We start from the raw sequence: 18,761 nt of genomic DNA on the forward strand, positions 1-18,761 counted from the left end.
AGTGGAACTTATGAAGCTTCATTTCCTGCAGCTCCCTCCCATGTGGTTTCTCTAGTGTCTAATAGCTTGGTTGAGTTCACGCTGCAGGTTCTCCCACAGTAAGATACACAGATTAGTTCCCTTTCATTTGACTTTCAATTTTCACAGAACAAGTAGAAATTTACTTTAGATTTAACATAATGTGGAAAGATGTCTCTTTTCTTTTTAAAAAATCAAATAAAGACATTGGTGCTTTAGAGCAGCCACAAAAATGCATTTTACTTTTTTCCCAATTAGCTGATGATCATAAATGCTATCTATCTGCTGTGTAATGGGCACAGTGGTAGTGCTTGCAGATGTGTAGTTGCCCTTGATCCCGCCATTGGGCTTTCTGAAACACTGCGGTATTTTTGCGCATTTCGAAGAGGCAAATAACTGCAGTTTCCTCAGATATCAACAGATGCCGGGTGGGAAAACTATTGCGTTTTCTGGAACAGCCTTTGCTGTTTAGAAGGCAGAAGATGATATATTCTCAATGTTTGCTACAGAGGATGCTTGGAATTCCAAGGCTTGAGCTTGGAAGCTGTCACACCTGTGACAGGTAAGGCAGGCATCAAACCTAGATCTGTGGAGGAAAGTTTGAGTTGTCCCAAGTTCTGCCAGTGAAGGCATGGGCTGAGTGATATATGTCCATCTGGCATCTCCTCTTCCTTCCATAATTCTGTTTAGTTGCATGTGACAACTACTCTGAGTGTCTGCTGAATGCTGAATCAATGAACCCTGAGGTTTATAATCTAATCAAAATACAACATAGTAAATGACTGGTAAGTCTGGTTTAGTAAGTTCAGTGTTTGTTACATTTTTGGACTCTTTAAAAAGTTTAATCTGTGAGTTTTGATCCTCTGCAGCAAACTTGTTAGTCTGGTTTCAGTTAGTGCTGTTTAAATCCAGAGAAACTTCATGGCTTCCAGTTTTCCTGTGATCAGGATGCATCTGGGGAAATAGGCAGAGCACGTGGCTTTGCTTTGACTTGTTTTTTAATGCACTTACTAAACATACCTGTACTAGTGATATATTGATGGAAAACTTCTACAGAAATAAAAGTGACAAGGCTCCAAGGGGTTCTCAGTCTCCATTCCGGGTTGAACTGGAATTACCTCTTGAACAATCAGGTGTTATTGCATAAATGTTGACAGATCCCAGCTGGACAACCTCTGTTCTCATATCAATTTTATCCACTTTCAAACCCACTGGCTTCTGTGGTTTCTCCATTTTAAATTAGCATTGCTTAGACATTGTTATCCTAAGGATTAAATGTTTGTGTAAAGCAATTTGGGAACTGAATGTTTTGCAAGTTTCTTCCTTGTGCGATGGTGGCAGAGATGTTTAACATTCTGAGGAAAGGGCCAATACTGGACAGAAAGGACACAGGCATAGTCTCTTACAAAGGGACCGCCTTGCCATTACTGTCATTACCTAGATCTTTACAGATCCTTAGGTTTGTTATCAAATGCCTTCCTAATATAGGAAAGTAAATGTAATCTCCATGGGCTGGATGCTTTCTTCTATAATTTGCAATCCAGGTAGGTTCCTGTTATTTGCAGGCACTGTGTGCTGCTAACCTAGTCTCTTTTAAAATCAGCATTCCCTTTTGAGGAAATGAAAAGTGGAGAGAGGAAAAAAGCCTTGCTGCATGCTCCTGCTGAGCTGGTCCTTCCAGACTGACCGGCTGGGCACCACCCGTTGGTACCAGTCACCTGAAATCCACAGGCTAGGACACACAGGGATTGAGGATCGTTTAAATAAATTGACTCTACCATTACCATTGAGGAGTAAAAGCTATGACATGGTCTTTGCAACGGCCTGTCTGCATGCAAAGGCTTGTCGTGTCACAGATCTACTTCCAGGCCTGCTTATTACTCTTTGCATTTGTTGTTGAAGGAATTTGGTGGTTTTTTTCCAAGCTAGAGATGACCAGCCACCGTGCAGGCATGGTGCTGGTGAGTGGGGTTTCAGCTGCTCGCAGAGCTCTCCTTGACCTGCAGATGTCCTGCTGTTGCTGTGTTTCTGATGGAGAGGCTGCTCACTTCACGAGTTCTGGGCTAACGCTGAATTTGGGCAAGGATGAGATTTCCAAATGAACTTCCATATGGGTTGAGACTGAGATTTTCCAGAGATAAAAGCCCAGGACTGCTATGCTTCAGCTCTCAAGGTTGGTAGTAGCCTCTGTTACCAGTATAAATTTGTCTGAATTTGGGACCCCTTAAACTAGGGAAACACTCATATCCAATTTGGCTCATTATTAAAGAGGGAGCATTAAACATTCTGGATCTAGATCATGTTTGCATAACAGAATTTGAATATTTTAATTTTCTTCTAATCACAGATTTGTCACATGCCACACAGGTGACTTCTGAGATTTATGAGAACCTGCTTGAGAGGATAGTTGATGTTTGTCACATCATTGGGATAACTGTGGTTTGGGAGTTATTTAGCTGCTTAAATAGAATATTGAAGAAATACTTGTCTGTTTGTATTTACCTGCTGGACTAGATACTCACTGAGAAGATTTTACCAGAAGATCTTGATTCTTCATCTAAGAACTTTGATGATAATCAATGGCATTAATGTCAATGTCTAATTTATATGTATTTACATAAACTGTCATATAGTAGTAAATCGCCAAATATTATTTCCTTCCTACTAGCAATTGCTGCTGTAAGTCTTCAGCAAGACAAGCCGATGCCAAAATCACCTTATTTCCACCTCCTAGGAAAGCAGGTGATGGTATTTTTGTTGCTGGGTGTGTGCTCCTCCTCTCTACGGTGCCATTTCATGGTATTTGGGGAACTGGGAAATGTTTCATCTGCCAGAGTTTGAACCCGCTGACCATTTCTCTGAGAGTGATGCAAACGGAAAAATGTCTCTTATGTGCAGAGGAAAGATGTGATTGTTTGAATAAATGTGATGTTAGAGTGTAAAACCAAGATGACAGTCTGCCTACGTTCCTTGGAAAAAGCAACGTGATTTTCAATATATTTACGTAAAGAAGTGTAGCTCCTCCATTAAGCTTTTTATTAAGACTTTTCCCTGATAAAAGGTCAAGCACAACCTCAGAGGACATGTGAGGACAATGTCTGAATTAAGAAACATGCATTTAATATATCCAGCTGCAATAACAGAAAAGGAGAACTCAGACAGGAATTTCAAGCTACATACTTGGAGAGTTTCTTCCCATTCTTGCAGCCCTTCCCATGACTTTGTGGATGTCTCAGTGGATCGAGAAGGAGACAGACACAGTTCTAGTGATGCAAAGGTTCATCTTGGTATCCTCAGATTCAACACTGCATCCTGAGGCTCCAGATTTAAGTCAGATTACTAAATCCTAATCCGTGGAGCACTGGACTGATGCGTTGCCACTATTATCGTAAAGGAAGCAATAAAAAAAAATTAATAAAAACAAACAGAAAAAGAAGCGGTTAGTGCATGATAATGGCATTTTGCATTAGTCCCCAAGAGCTTAGTGCCTTGAAATATTGTGCCCAGGCTTTGCTCCTAGAAGTTTAAGCACCTGTAAATAGTACAGCAAATCATGATAGCACCAACAGTTCAGAGGTGTCATAGGGACAGGCATTTTCATTAGTTTCTTTTCAGGGGGTTATAAGCAGCATGAATTAAATAGCTGCGCTTTTTTTTTTTTTTTTTTTTTGGTAACTGTTGCCACTTTTTAAATTTCTGTATGACAATTCCCTTTTAATTTCTCATTCGGACCAGCAGAGCCCAGTGCAGAGTTCTTGTGCAGATGCTGTGGCCGAGCTACACCCACGCATGCACACGCACACCTAATTGTGTCTGTACAAAGCAGAACGGAAGCAGAACGCTACTTCACAGTCAACATAATTGGCAAACAATGGCATTAAGAAATGATACTATTTTCAAAGGTAGACAGTATGGTTTTTAAGGAATTTTAGTTTGCTAAACTTTATTTACTTTTCATGGGCTTTCCTCGGGGATGTTTAGGATTTCCAGAAAACAAATGATCATATTGTGTGCATTTTAAAACAAAAATCTCTTGTGCTCTGCTGAGAGAATAGACCTAGTTTGGTATGTGCACACTTCCAGAATAAATGAAATCCCCATGGAGTTTAGTTATACACTAGGTATAAATATGGCCTGGATGAGAACTTCGGGAGTTACAAAATGCCCAGAACCAGGCAGATTCAAACCAGCTGCAGCCCTGGCAGTTGGCGATCCAAGCAAGATGCCCCCAGGCCATCCGAGGGGTTGGGAAGCCGCTGCACAACCCCTGTCTGCTGGGGGCTGGTGTGGCAATGTTGTGGCACTCACACCAGGAGCTTGCAGTTCCAGCATCCTGTCACAGTGGTGGCACGGATTCTTTTTTACTAAAATCCTGCACTAGAATCTAAACCTGGAGTAATTCAGCCATTGTTAACCTAAGTATGCCATCTCATGTTTCATTCAGGCTTACTTCAACGCGGTTGTTTCTCACTGATTGCAGCTGAAATGAAGACAAATCAGGCTTATTATGTTTAAGGGTTGAGAATATTTTTATTTTTTGGTTTTTCAGTGGGCCTGATTCGAAAGTGGTAGCCATTTCCACCAGAGTAAATTGGGAGCAATCACCTTGCTCCTCGTCGTCATTCACCCTGCGGTTAAACTAGACTCTCATTCATCGGAGTGAAAGGTGCCTGAGCCTTGAATAATCAGTGTAACACGGTGGAGTATTTAACAGAGCCGGGACTGAAACACGTATGAAAAAAATGTATAAAATCATGAATGGCAGGGATAGACAGAGCAAGGACTTTCCAGTCCCTCTTCCAAAACAACAGCAGGTTTAAAACAAACAAAAGGAGATATTTTTTTTTCTCCACCAAACCTGTAATTTAACTTTGGAGCTCCTTGCCAGAAGAGGCTGTGGATGTTGAAGGTTTAAGCAGGTTGGGGGAAGACCAGACAAATCCATGGAAGAGAAGTCTTTTAAGAATTAGGAAATACGGAGAAAACAGCTTTTGCATAGGAATTTCAGGAAATGCGGGTTTTTGGAGGCTGCAGTCATGTTCAAGGGGCGGGTATGGATATTCCTGCCAGTGTAATGAGCTGCACAGAAGGAACTGCTCTGTTCCTGCCATTCCCGGGGCTGCTGCCAGAGACAGAGCAGTGAGCTATAACACCCTTGGCCTGAGCACTACGCCTGGTTTTGCATGGATAAGAGACTAGGGAGGGTGTCATCTCCTACCTTCCCCTAGCTGTGAATCCTGAGCTTGGGATAAATCCTCCTGCAAGACTGGGTCCCTGTGGGATGATGCTGAGCCAGGAAATCCTCCGGGATACACACGGGAGAGAGCTGCCCAGTGCCAGGGGAGTGTGAAGTCTCATGTGCTTCTTTGCTGCTCAAAAGCAAAACTTTATGCAGTTGCACATCCCACGTCACCCACAGAAGTGCCTGCAGGCCTGGGACACCTTCAGCTGTAGGCAACCAGTTGAAACTTGACTATCTAAATCCTTTCATAGATCCATCCCTAGAAAACACTCCAAGGTGACCCAAAGATGCCATAGTAAAAGTTGATGGCTGAAATCTGTCTTACTCACTCGGATCATTCTATTCTTACCATTATTGGCATAAATGTTTTAATTTTTACAAAGATTCATCAGCGTTTAGAAAAAAAAATAAAAGCTTTATTTTTGGTAATGCTTTTTTTTTATGAAATACCTAGCATAAATAAAGTCTGGTTACTGTAAACCTGAGAAACACATGGCTTTAAAGACATTTTTGTCAGATCATGGTAAGAACAACCTTGATGTGGTTTGCCAAGCTTTGAATTATAATGTATGTCATCAGTAATGTAAGTTGTTATAATTTACTTCTGACATTAAGATCTTGCTTTTGGGCATATAGTTGCAAATGTATCCTATTCACTTTCTTACTTTCTAAATGCCCTTCATGTTTCAGTAAGACAATCCAATCAAAACTAAAGACCAAATGCACTGTAAAACAAATCAAGCATACAAACAATTCTTAAGCGTTCCTCTTATATGTTAGCTTGCTTGCCCAAGGCTTCTAAACTTTTTAAGCTATGTAATCGTGAAGCGTGCAGAAGTTTTCAAAGGAAACATTTATACCATATATTTTATATGTTGCTCAGGTTTGTAAAAAGTGAATCACGCAGATAAGAATTTATCATAAATCTAACCAGCCTGGTCTAGTGCTACTGAACATACACATTCAAAATGTTTGGGGTTTTTGTTTTTTTTTTTTTCTGATTTTCTTAAGTTACAATTTCAAAGAATAGGTTTTATGATGACAGCACTTTGGAGGTGACTAATTGTGGTAAGAGATATGCAATCCCTGATGAAACGGAAGTCCCCCATGAGGAGAGATGCTTTAATTTAATGATAGTCATAAAGCCAATTTTTAAAGCTATAAAAGTCACTGGTTCTCTGTCTTTAGCCTTAGGCTGAATCCCATATTCTGCATGTACTTTTGATCGAAACCATTTCATGTTCTGCTCATAAAGGCAGATTATGTGTGGTTTTGCCTTTTCCCACCCTTTAGTACAAAGCATGTCATTTTTTTCACCAAGGATCCATGAAAAACACTTAGAAATCTATGGCAGGAGTTTGGTCTTTTAAAAAACTTGTTATTAACTTGTGCTCCAGAGGCATTGGGGCCACAGCGCCTTTGCAGCGTCGTGGCAGCGTGAACGCACGGTCCCTGGTTTGGCAGCGTCTGCCTGAGTTTGCAGAGTATCCAAATTACTCCATTCGTTTCATCAGGCAACTGAAACAACCACTGGGGATATCTGCAATCCCCACGTTAACAACTGCGCTGCCAACCGAAGCATGGCAAGGAGCAGCGGCTTAGGGATTTCCAGGACAGGGTCTGCGTCCAGGGAGACTGTGGACGCGTGCATGCAAAGCCCCTCTAAATCTCTGGAAGAAATCACCCCCTAAAAAGCCACCACCAAAAGCAAAGGGTCATGTACTGACAGACAAGTTGCCAGGGGAGGGCACTGAGGCGAGTACAAGAACCCTAATGAACTTCCCTGGTTTGGGGTTTAGGCTGATAAAGAAGAGGATTAGATTTTCCCCGTGCGATAACCATCTCCCTGCCCTCCTCAGCTGCAAATAATTAAATGAGTTTCAGTAAGTGTGACATAAGATCAGATCCCAAGAGCTCCTGCCAAAGAGCACTTATAAGGCATGAATTAAATAAAGGTTGAAGTACTTTTAACCAATCAGCCGGTTTCTCGCAGAGAGCCAGGAGCTTCTTCATTTAGGAACCTGACATTTTGTTCAAGTTCTGCTGAGCAGAACAGATCACACCAGTTAACGTGGTAAAGAAGAAGTGATGGTGGTATTTGCACTTGACTCGAACGTCGGCATAAATTCTGTTCCTCGTCCAGATGAGTACGACTTCCCTGAAATAAAGCATATTTCAGCCTCATTAACCAATTTAAGATCTAAAATGAAATGAGATAAATTTAAACTTAAATCCATCATAACCAGACTGGCTTTAAGAATTGGTTTCTCTGAGTCACTGTTCTTGCAAGGTAATCTATTCTGAGATTTTTAATGGGTCCAGTTACCCACAAAATTTTAGTTGTAAATACTCAGATCAGATATATGAACTTCTGCTTTCTCAATGTGGCTGCCACCCATGAAAACGTGCAGTATTCCTGCATTAGAGTTTCAGGCAATAAATAAATTTTAATGTGTTAAAATGATACATTTATCATTTAGCCACCGAGACAGAATTAGAACAATAGGCGGTTTTAAAAATAATTACTGCACTTCAGAATAGCCTTTACTTCAAACTATAGATTCCAGTTGTGTTCATACTGCACAGTTAAAACTATGTTTAAATGTTTTCACTTTCCCAACAAGATGGCCACCCAAAGTGGGCATCTGAGAAATACAAATTGTAATTAAAACCTTGAAGGGAGATTACGTTTGCTAAGTTACTTGTTGTGAGAACTGCTTCGTGTTTCTCAAGGCTCAGCCTGTTGGGATTAGGCAGATAGGTGCAGTTTCTTCATAAATGAATTCATTTTCTCTCAGCACTACTATAGCCAAATGTAATGCTCAAAATAACCTGCTTCTCAGGGGTCACCTCTATGTGACACCCCTGTATTGGTGTCATCAAAATTAATAGGAAAACTTGCCTTAAGCTTAATTGGTATTTTAATGCCTACATTTTTAAATTACTTGAACACTTTCTTAATTAAACTGGAACATTAAAAATGAAACTGCTCTTTTTTTTTTGCTGTTTTCTTAATATTAAAACATTTCAAAGATAATTGCAATCCATATGAAAGTGTGCTTTTTTGTAAAAAAAATTTCAAAATCTTGTACTTGATACTACATGTTAATTATAAGAAAGAAACAACTGGGGGAAAAACTGTAATGGGTAGTCCAAAGGCCAGCAATGATTTCACCTGAATGATTGAACATAGCAGTTGTTTCCCAGCTGTTTAGATTTTATTGTGGGTTTGTATTGCTTTCACTGACTATATCTTTAATATCTACATGGACAGATGCTGTTGTGGTTGTTGAGACATTTCAGGAAACTTGCAGCTTCCATCACCATTGTCACAAGTTAAAGGTCCAGGGACCTTAAGCTGATGATTCAAACTCGTTTTTCCAAAGCAACAGAGTGAAAAAATATACCTGTTTTTCTTAGTGCTCATTTTAAAGAAAATGAAGTGACTGATGAGGTTTTTCAATGTCAATAAAGTCATTCTTTCCCTCAGTTTGCAATGTTTGTAGGGCTTTATTCAATGGATAACTTCTGACATCTTTCTAATCTACGGATCATTTATTGTGTAGATGTATTTTAACATCTAGCCTGTTCTTGCATCCTCACTCACCATCCTGAAATTAACCATATTCAGCAAATAAACCAAACGCTTGTGCTCACTGAGCAGTATTACAGTTAGGGATGCAAATGTATTATTGAGCTTAAATTAATGTACCAATTCATTAAACATTTCCAAGCTGTGTGCCCATATTTGTTAGAGACAAAATGCTATCTGATTGCAGTAAAAAGCCTTTTACACTCCAGTATAAGCAACCTACGTCACCTTAGCTTCCAGCTCACACAAACCTAACCCGCACTGAGCTGTGGTCACTGGAAATGAGATAAATGTCTACAGGTTGTTTTAATCTGGTCTCATTTTCTTTCAGGTGCACCGGTGCCAGTTCAGAGCGACTCCACCTTGCTCTGTGTTATTTTCAGCTTTATATCAGCGTAAGCAAGACCAGAATCAGACCCCGGTTTCTCTCTGATGCGTTGAACCAGTTTTGGCATCGTACAGCTCTTCATACAGAGAGCCAGTGGCTTACGGTGGAGTACCAGGCTGCAGGAGGTTTGCCCATCTTTTCTTCTTAATCTGTTTAAGCTTGGTATTTGCTTACAGAAAAATACATTGCTAGTGCCAGTTAAATAGCTGGATCATTCTTTTTCTTCCATCAGAAATTTCTTTTTCTTTTATTCTCACTTCTAGGGGCCCAGCTTCTAAAGCATAATGTTGCACATCGAATTAAGTGGGCTGTTTGCAAGATTGAACTCTGAAATTTTAAATACCCTCTGTGTTTGTGAGCAAGTAATATTCTTCCGAGAAATTTACACTCCTCCGTTTTTAAAATGGGGACAATTTCTGTCATCTGCCGAGCTCAGAGCTATTGCTGTCTTTTCTCTTCCAAACCTGCTTTTTGCTCAGCTGCTATGCCAGTTTCCCTCCTGAGCCTCTTCCCGGGAGAAGCAGCAAAAAAGGCAGAATTGAAGGAGAGACGGAGCAAAGGTGGTTGTTCGTCACTTGCCCGTGTCTTGTCTTCTGAGTAGAGCTGCCGTTTTCCCCCATAAGAAACCGGAGCAGTTAATTACATGCTCTGCAGCCCACGTCACCCACAGTAGCTGCAGCCATGTGCCGTCGCCCTGCTCACCACAGCCCGATGCCCGTTCCTGCATCCCGGCCGGTGATGCAGCACGTGCCACACCGGTCACCCCAGGGGAAATCCTCTGGGACAGCTTGTCCCATCCCGCACGCCCCCGAGCGGGGCTGCCGGCCTGTCCCTGGGCACCGGACACAAGCCAGAACCACCTGCTCCTCTTACATTGACAGAAATGGGAGAAATTCTGCCTCCTTTGTTACTTTGGAAGAGGCGGCGATGTTTGACTTGCTGGTTCTTGCTGATGGTTTTTTTCCCCTATTCTTTACCCAGCAAAATAACTTGGACAGCTGGAGTGCTCAGAAAGGGCCTCTCTTTTCCTCCCGATTAATTATGCAGCGGAGTCCATGGTCTTTGATGTTGTTGCTGTGAACAATGATAAAACTTGAGGAGCTTTAGAGCATGAAAGTTGCTGCAACCGTTTTTTCTGGCTGCTCGTGTGTCAATACTCTATCAAGTCAGCAATTATCTTAAACCTTTATTGCAAGTCAATGCAAAATAAAGGAAAAATTTGTCAGTAATCATTTTTTATAAGACTCTTCTGCAAGATCGCGCTCCACATGCAAATTCATATGTGCTTGCTGGGTTTTGTAGCATTCCTGGAATTACGGCTTAAAGTGTTTTTACCGTTATTTCAGGTGCCGGTGAGATAAGACCCTGATAAGGTTAGGATTTAGGACGGAAGGGCACGTTCACTCACAGACACTTCTGACCAAGCAGTGCCTGGCGTTGCTGGCAGAATTTACCCTTCTTTTTTTGCATTTGTAATAATATGGCTCTTTAACACACTGGAAAAAAGGTTCTGCATCTAAAAATGCCACAGGAGCGAAGATTAAGAAAGCAAGTGCAGATGCCCAGCTGTTGAAAGCAAAAGCAGTATGAAATTGGGGGTGGGGGACAGAATTAGCATTCTCCTCACACGCTCGCCGCCTGCTCTAATCACAATGCGGGCATTATCAGCGAGCGTTGAATCTTTGTATTATTTCCAAGTTTCCCCTATTGTCAGTCATTGTGACAAAGTGCAGGACAATCTGACACAATGATGAATCACTCCAGACATTGAGTTTTCACATGGCTGTCAGATGATCTCAGTAGGCTGTGGCACCTGAAAATGCCACAAGACTAAAACCGTGTTGTACTTCAGAACAAAAACGGAGTTTGGTATAAACTCCACTGATTCAGGACGTAAACATGGGAGCCTGGAGGGCTGGCTCAGATTTCTCTTTCCCAGGAAATCTCTGCATTTTCATCCAGTGTGAATGAAATCAAAATCAGAGCTCAGGATTTATTAACATGTCTTGCATGCAAACCAGGAAGATATGTTGTTTGGGTTTTTAAATTAAATTCCTGCATGGAAGGATTTGTACTGTGCTCATTTTTTAAAATACTCTGATCAAGATGTAAAGCCTATCAAAGCATAGGGCATTTTATCCTAATAGTTTCAGTTGCATATATAAAAATGAGTTTCTTGCAGTTTCTTTTTCCTGCATGGCAAAGTTATCTAGCAGGCTTTGTATTTTCTCTGTGGGTCAGGTAGGACGTAGCTGTACTGATAACTGATTGATATATAGTCAAATGCAAATACGCTTGTTTAAGTACATGCCTTGCCTTCGTGTATATTTGCTCGTTGGTACCATTGTGAGTCCAGCCCAGAAGAACATTGCTCTCTCCCACATTATTATTCACAAAGGCAGCTTTCTGAGTTATTTCTGTTCCTGCACAATATTCATGATAGCAATTTGATACCTTAGCAGTTTCAAGGTTATCAAGTGATTGAAAATCCTACTGCTTACTTCAAGGTGTAACATATAAACTGTACTGCCATCCATTCTAGTAATATAATAGTTTTTCTTAATGCCTTTCATGAACTCCTGATTTAAAGTGTAAGCTAACTTCAGAAAGGGCTTATCAGCCCCAGACTTCGTCGGTGCCGCTCGGCTGTTGAATACAGTCCCCTGAGTTTGTATCGCTGCGTGTAGTGCTTGAGCAGGCAATATTTAATCTCTTTCAGAGGTATTGATACATCAGCTCCCGAATGAGGACATTAAACCGCAGCCATAATGAGAAACAAAGAAGCGGTTATTTATCTCACGTGTCGAAGGGCTAGCGCTCCTTTGATATGAATCTCGTGAGCAAGAATTGCAGATTGTAGATCATGGGCATTAACTTTATACCAAAGAGCAGCTACAGAGCCATGTGATACAGTAGCGTTCGTTAACGATGAACAAATAAATGCCACTGAATGCTTAATGAGGACATTGAAGAAAAACCCATCATTCCTCAGCCTGTTTTGGAGGCTCCCAGCCACCCACTGCATTTTGGCTGTGGATGTAGTTTGGGTGGTTTCTGATTGGTGGATGGTGTTGCTTGATGGAGTTTGCATGGTGGCATCTGCTTAAGTAACAGATGTCTGTGCCACTAAGGTGCTATGTTCTCACTTTTTATATAGAGAGAAATTGCTTCTCAAAGAGTTTTTATTGTCTTTATGCAAATTAAAATACAAAATTCCTCTCCTTAAAGGATCCTCATTATAACAAGAACCTTAAATAATCATAAATACATACGCAGCCTCATAAAATCTTTTGGTCTTTGGATATCAAGGATGTTCCTTCTGCGCTGCCAATTGTGCATGAAATTAGTTCTTATTTCAACTACCAGTATGAAGATACTAGCTTTTATTCAGTGAAGCCCCACTGGATTTCTAAACAAATAGTGCAGAATAGTTGTTTGTGCCAAAGTATTTCAAGGAGGAAATTTAGCATTCAGTTTCTTATGCAGTGCTGAGGAGTAAGATAGAGCTCTGTACTTATTCCCTAGAAGCCTGGTGACAGAAATATATATGTTTTTTATCTTTCCTTTGCCAATTTTCTTTAGTAGGCAAATGCGTGACGTCTATATGGATTCTTTTATTTTTAACCAGGGACTGAAATCTGTGAAGGAATCATGCCTAGAAAAATGCCCACAGATGCCAGCCTACTGTGCGCTGAGTGTTAAGGCACCCAAGTCCTTACGTTCCTGGTTCATTTCACATCATAACTTTGCGTCATGTATGAGTTAGTGCCTTGCACAGCACTAGACTCCCCATCTGTTTTCTTTATTTCCAGTCACAGAGAGGGACGAAGGACCTTTATCCTTTGCATTCTCTATGTATGGACCAAGCAAGATGGCAGGTGCTCTGCAGCACGGCACCTTGAGGCAGGATCAAAGAAAGGCTGTTAAGGGAGGCCATGGCCCCAACCGAATTTACACGGGAGTGAAACCAGACCCTGAGGCAGGTAAGACTGTACCATAACAGGATGGTTTGGGGTTTTCTCCTATGGGCTACAGTTCAGGACAGCAGCTCCTGAGCTGGACAAAGTGATCCTTGATGAGGAAGGCAAGATGAATGTGCTAATACCAGGCTAGAGCGTCTGCCAGCCACTTCCAGGCCCTTTGCACCTCGTCATCCTTAGGCAGAACAAATTGCCCCATGAAGACCTCTGAGGTCAGCCTTGGCTGCCAACCCAGAGATGATTTTGCTGCCCCCACCCCTCCCTGCCACCCACACAACTGGGGCAAGGCAGACACAGGGCTGCTGCCCAGGGGCATGTGTATCTATGCTCCTTCTCTTCCTTCATGTGGGCTCAACAACCACCAAACCTACGGTAAACTTGAGAGAGATGGCTAAATTCTTGCAGAGAGGGGAACCTGGATCATATTTGGTCCCATCTAGTTTGTGCTTGTTTTATGGCCTTTTAGAATATGTTTTATTGAGGGAAAATAAATTGAAAAATAAAGTGAAGGGAACAAAAATGCGATTCTTGATTTTTTCTGACCTGTGGGATGTGATGCTGTAGGAGGCAGAAGCCAAAGTCTGTTCAATGTTTCAACGGATAAACCTTATTTTAGATAGATATTTCTGATATGACCTTTTCCTAACAACATTTTTTTTCACATATCTATCCAGTAGACTGAGTAAGGAGGTGGTGGATGTGCAGTGTATTATTAACCTGGTGGCAACAACATTAATAACATAGAAGGGTGCTTTATTCTACTGCTAGCGCTCGCATCTGTTTCACAAACATTACCAAGATAATCACATTCTTCCTGCATCTGCTTTGCTTTAGCTCACACAGATAATTCAAGGGTAATGCACCTTGTCTAAGCTAATTCTAAATACATGCCTCAAACACAACAAAAAGTGCTTGGTGGGTATTTTGACCCAATGCACTACATCAAAGTAACCAAGTAAGCTGTAAATGCTTTGAATAAAATTGGACAAAAATTGGCATTTGTCCAGCTATGTTTCTGACTGGTAGCTGTTTGAGTTTTAAACTTTCCCTTTATGTGAGTATATATCAAATTACAGTGCAACCTGGAAGTTATTCAGGGGCTCCAGTGCGAGCTCTGCTAAGAGATAAAACATAAAACGGACAGTGTGCTCTCAGGTCTAAGATGAGTCCTGGAACCTGAGAACCTGACCTTTTCAAATAACCTGCAGGACGACACCTTTGAGACGATGCACCTAATGTGGAGGAGCTCGGAGCCCTCTGGGTCCAACTCACTGGGACTTTCCCCGATGGATCCAGACATTAACTCCTGAAAAATGGAATCATGCAGATGATTGTTCAAAGTGAGGTTAAATGAAATTAAGCAAAACTGATAAAAATACTAAATGATGTACTTGCCAAAACAGAATGTTTGTTGTCCATTGAAAAACAACAAGAGGTCACACCTCTGGAGGAAGCCTCACGTCCTCACTTCGCTGTGCTTGTTGCGCACTACACATACCAAGTCCTGGTTTGTATGGTTAAGAAATATCAGTGACCATTACTATCAGCAGCTTCTGTTGATTACTATGATCAAGTAATAATATAAGGTGTCAGACACTTGAAATGGCTCCATTAGAGCCAGGAAAGAAGAGAATTTATGAAGGCATCATTAGCATTTCCTTTTCAAACTTCATGCAAATTTCTTGGAGGAACATATGCCGAGAGTCCTCCGCTAGCACTTGGAGCCAAGAGGAGTCTCTTTCTCAACACTGGCTACCGCCTGTCATCTTCTAAAAGGTGTACCATATGGTTTCAGATAGCTAATACTTCATTGGACATCATTCCATTCATAAGCTTGATCTCTTCTAATCATAACCCATTTTCACGTGTTACTACTCGCAGTAATCAGTATGCTAAATCCATTTAAAAATAAATTATTAGCACTATTTCTATTTGCAAATATATTCACCTAACAGACTTTATTGGTAAAGTTTAACTTGTGTTTGACTTTACATTGTACATTATGTACAATGTACATTACTGACATTACATTAAAGTGCCCATCAACATAAAAAAGCAAATAAAAATGAGGATTTTTCAACCTCAAATCCTGAGGTTGTACAGGCAGCAGAGACAACTCTGAATCCCTCCTAAAGCAAAACTAGCTTGTATGTAGCGGATCAACATTTCGAAACACAAGATGGCAAAGAGGGGTCTGAAACGAGTCTTTATTCCTCATCTTTCAATGCCAAAATGCAGAATTGGGCATTTGAAAGCAAAGGCAGCAGAAAATGTACAGAGAGAACAAGCGAGTTTGCTTCCAATAATAAAATTATTTTGTGCTATGTAAAGTGATCTGTGAGTTATCTTCTTATTGCACTAATAAATGGTGACAATACTGTAGCACAAGTTTGACTTGAAGAGAGTCCTTGCTTTATCTCGGGGAACTGCATCAAATGGCAGGGTGTTTGTCCCAAGGTTAAGAATGGCTTCAACAGTAAAAACACATCCTGGATTTGATCGTTCGTCTCACCAGCATTGTAGCATTGAGTCTGGGGGACTAATTTATAATTTAGCCCAGTATAAGTGTGAGTTAATTTACGCCTGTTTTATTTTTCTCTGCTCTCACTTGTTCACACCACTGATATTTGGCTTTCCTGCCTTTCTGTCTTCGTTGTCCTTACTGTTTTGCTATCTATGTATTTTTTAACTCAAGATATTTATAACATTATAATTACTGTAATTGCTCACAAAAAGCCAGTAGAATTCCATCAGTGATTCATTTAAATTAAAAGCAATATGTGATAGGAAAACTTTGAGCTCAGTATTATTCAGATATTGGCCAAATGTAATAGTGCCTGCAACCATTGGTGCCGTACGTGAGAATTCCTTATGGCCAACAGGAAGAAGGAGCAAACCAGGACGAAAGGCTAGAGCCTTCTGCAGCATGTAGGAAAGAGATTTTAAAACGTCTTGTTGAAACATGCACACAAAACACTGCCCTGTCATTGGGAATAATAGGCAACAAATTGATACAGTCATTAGGGAACAGAAAATGAGAAGTATAGGAAACAGCAATTAAGCAATTTCAAGCCTAAATCATAACAGCGCAAGAGAAACTCCCCAGATGCCTTTGCAGCCTTTCAAATAATCACTGGATAAGTTTTGCCAGAAAAAAAGAAAAGAAAAAAAAAAAGAAAGAAAAAAGAAAGCAAAATCAATGCATATACTCAGGAAAACACAGAACTGCAAAATCAAATTAACGAGGGGAAATTCCCAGTGGATGGAAGAAGAAAGGACATGCGAGGACTGCACAGTGCCCCAGGCAGTGGTGCAGGACATGGCTTCGCAGGGAGGAGCCATGCAGGAGCCATGTGGCCGCCAGCCCTGTCCCCAAGCCCTGCTGCTGCCCCAGCACACCATGCCCTCCCAGGGAAACTCCTCGTTTTCGGCATGGGATTTCTGTAACTGTGTCCATGATGGAGGAGATTCACGGTCAATGGGTGATTCGGGGGAGTGGAGGGATCTCCTGCGGGAAGCTCCCCCAAGAGCTTGCTGTCCTCCTGGGCCCTGCAGCTTCTCCCCAGGCTTACGCCCCATCAATCTGATCCCCTCATCTCAAAACACAGCTGGGCAGCCAGAACATCCCAAAATATCTGCACCTACAGAGTCCGAACTGGCTGATCCAGGCAGCCTGCCAGCCAAGGAAATGTCCTAAGCAGAAATTTAACAGCACTGCCACCCCTTGTCTGGCTCTGCTTCTGAGTTCACGTTTCGGTCATCAGAAGAAATACTCTCCATTCTCCCAGTCCTCTAAATCTACGTGATTATTCAGGTTTGTCCTTCTAAGCAATTGTGCAAGGGAAATCATTCGCTTGGCCTTGATGAATTCTCCAGGATAGATTAATATGGAAGCCCTGAGTCTCTTTGCCTGCTGACGAGAGAAATGCTGGGGTTTAACAGGCTTCATATAGCTTGTGGTTTTTCTGGTGATGACCTGAGTTCCGTCCTAACACTGCCACGTGTGTAAACTTTCCTCAGCCCAGACTCATTTTCTGCCAAGCAACATATCGAGAATTTGGGAGTTTAGTCCTGAAACCTTAAACGTGTTTCCAAACGAACTCCATAGGAGTCTGACTGGGGGTTAGGCACTGCAAATACCTCGTATCTGTTGATGCAATGTCCAGCATGGCCATAAAATGGTGTTTATCCCTTTTGAACTGTAGAGTTGCTTTGTATATTCCCAGAAAGCACCATGTTTCGGAGCAAAGCTGGATTTGCAGGCACGTGCTGACCTTCTGGGCAGCGTGCATGCAGGAGGGTGCATGCTTTCTGACGGAACAGGGCCCATTACACACATGTGCCTATTTCTTTGCATCTAATGTGAAATATGTCTTGCCAGAAATGAGTCTTTTTTGGACCAGTAAGACGATGCAGTGGAGGTCTTGAGCATCTGCTAACAGCATAAGCAGAAAGTCATGGAAATCATTAACAAAAAAATAAGAGAATCAAATAAGAGACAGCTAACTATATGATATCCCAAACCTCAGCTCCAGGTAGTGCAATCATCTGAATATCTATTTCTTCCCATTTGCATGATTAATTGACATCTTGTTAACTGCTCATTAGGGACACTGCAAATCAGCGTGGAACAAAATAAACACTTCGCAACAGAGAAGAGGGTCCCTAATTGTGAATTATACTGGAAATAACATGGCTTTTAAAAATACACTTCAGGAGTCAACCTGAGTTACCTGCGAGGTAAACTGGAGATCGAAAACTTTCTGAAACTGCTGCTGGCGAGTGTTTGTGGCAGCCTGCGCAGCACTCGCGATGTTGCTCTGGCTCTGATGAATTCCAGACAATGTATTGTCTCTGGCCAGTGATCTGAATAGCAAGAAGTGGTCACAAAAAGTGTTTTTCAAAAAGGTATTCAAGCTTGTTAACATATTAGTCCAGTGGAGTGTATTTCTTGGTTAATTTATACACTTCTCTGAATGCTCAGGTTTACATGTGAATAAGATTTCAAGTCAAGAAATATCCTATCCTAATGATGAAGGCTCTGCTGCAGAGTTGTTGTCTGTAAATATAAATGCTGCATAGAGAGCAGGAATATCTAATCTATAAAGTACCTGCTTGACAGTGCACTTCAGAGGTAGTAGTGCTGAGGGCAGAAACCGGCACTGGTCTGGCATGCAGAAATACAGTGCTTAAACCCATTCTGAAAGGTCCCCATGTCCCTCTTCTCCGTGTCTCAGGCAGGCGTCTGTCACTTTGATAGAACCACGTGCCTGCTGGGGACCATGCCTGAACAAATGCTTCTGCTGGACCATGGTTAGCACACAAGCCGTTACTGGAGATTTGGAAACTAATTAGTACACGCAAACCAGCTTGAGATACTCAGATGGAAGGAACTGGCAATGGACTGACAAGACTTCTATTTGTTACACTGCTGTGGCTCCTGGTGCTACGGGCGCTACGGTAATAAATTAGAGTAGTGATGAATAATCATAAGTAAGAAAGTGATATAGCTAACAACTTCTGTTCATACAATAGGGCTAA

At 41.5% G+C, this 18,761-nt stretch overlaps 1 protein-coding gene across 1 annotated transcript in view; it reads left to right on the forward strand.

Annotated features, from left to right (window-relative positions):
• The window catches only part of LOC128912341 (uncharacterized), a 144,795-nt gene that overhangs the window by 98,083 nt on the left and 27,951 nt on the right, over positions 1-18,761 (forward strand). The window contains exons 3-4 of the mRNA XM_054208042.1: positions 9,184-9,365; positions 13,053-13,223. Of these exons, the coding sequence (XP_054064017.1) occupies positions 9,184-9,365; positions 13,053-13,223 (353 nt within the window). The remainder of the gene's footprint in view (positions 1-9,183; positions 9,366-13,052; positions 13,224-18,761) is intronic.

The sequence above is a fragment of the Rissa tridactyla genome, chromosome 7 (assembly GCF_028500815.1).
Source record: "Rissa tridactyla isolate bRisTri1 chromosome 7, bRisTri1.patW.cur.20221130, whole genome shotgun sequence".
Taxonomy (NCBI): Eukaryota; Metazoa; Chordata; class Aves; order Charadriiformes; family Laridae; genus Rissa; species Rissa tridactyla.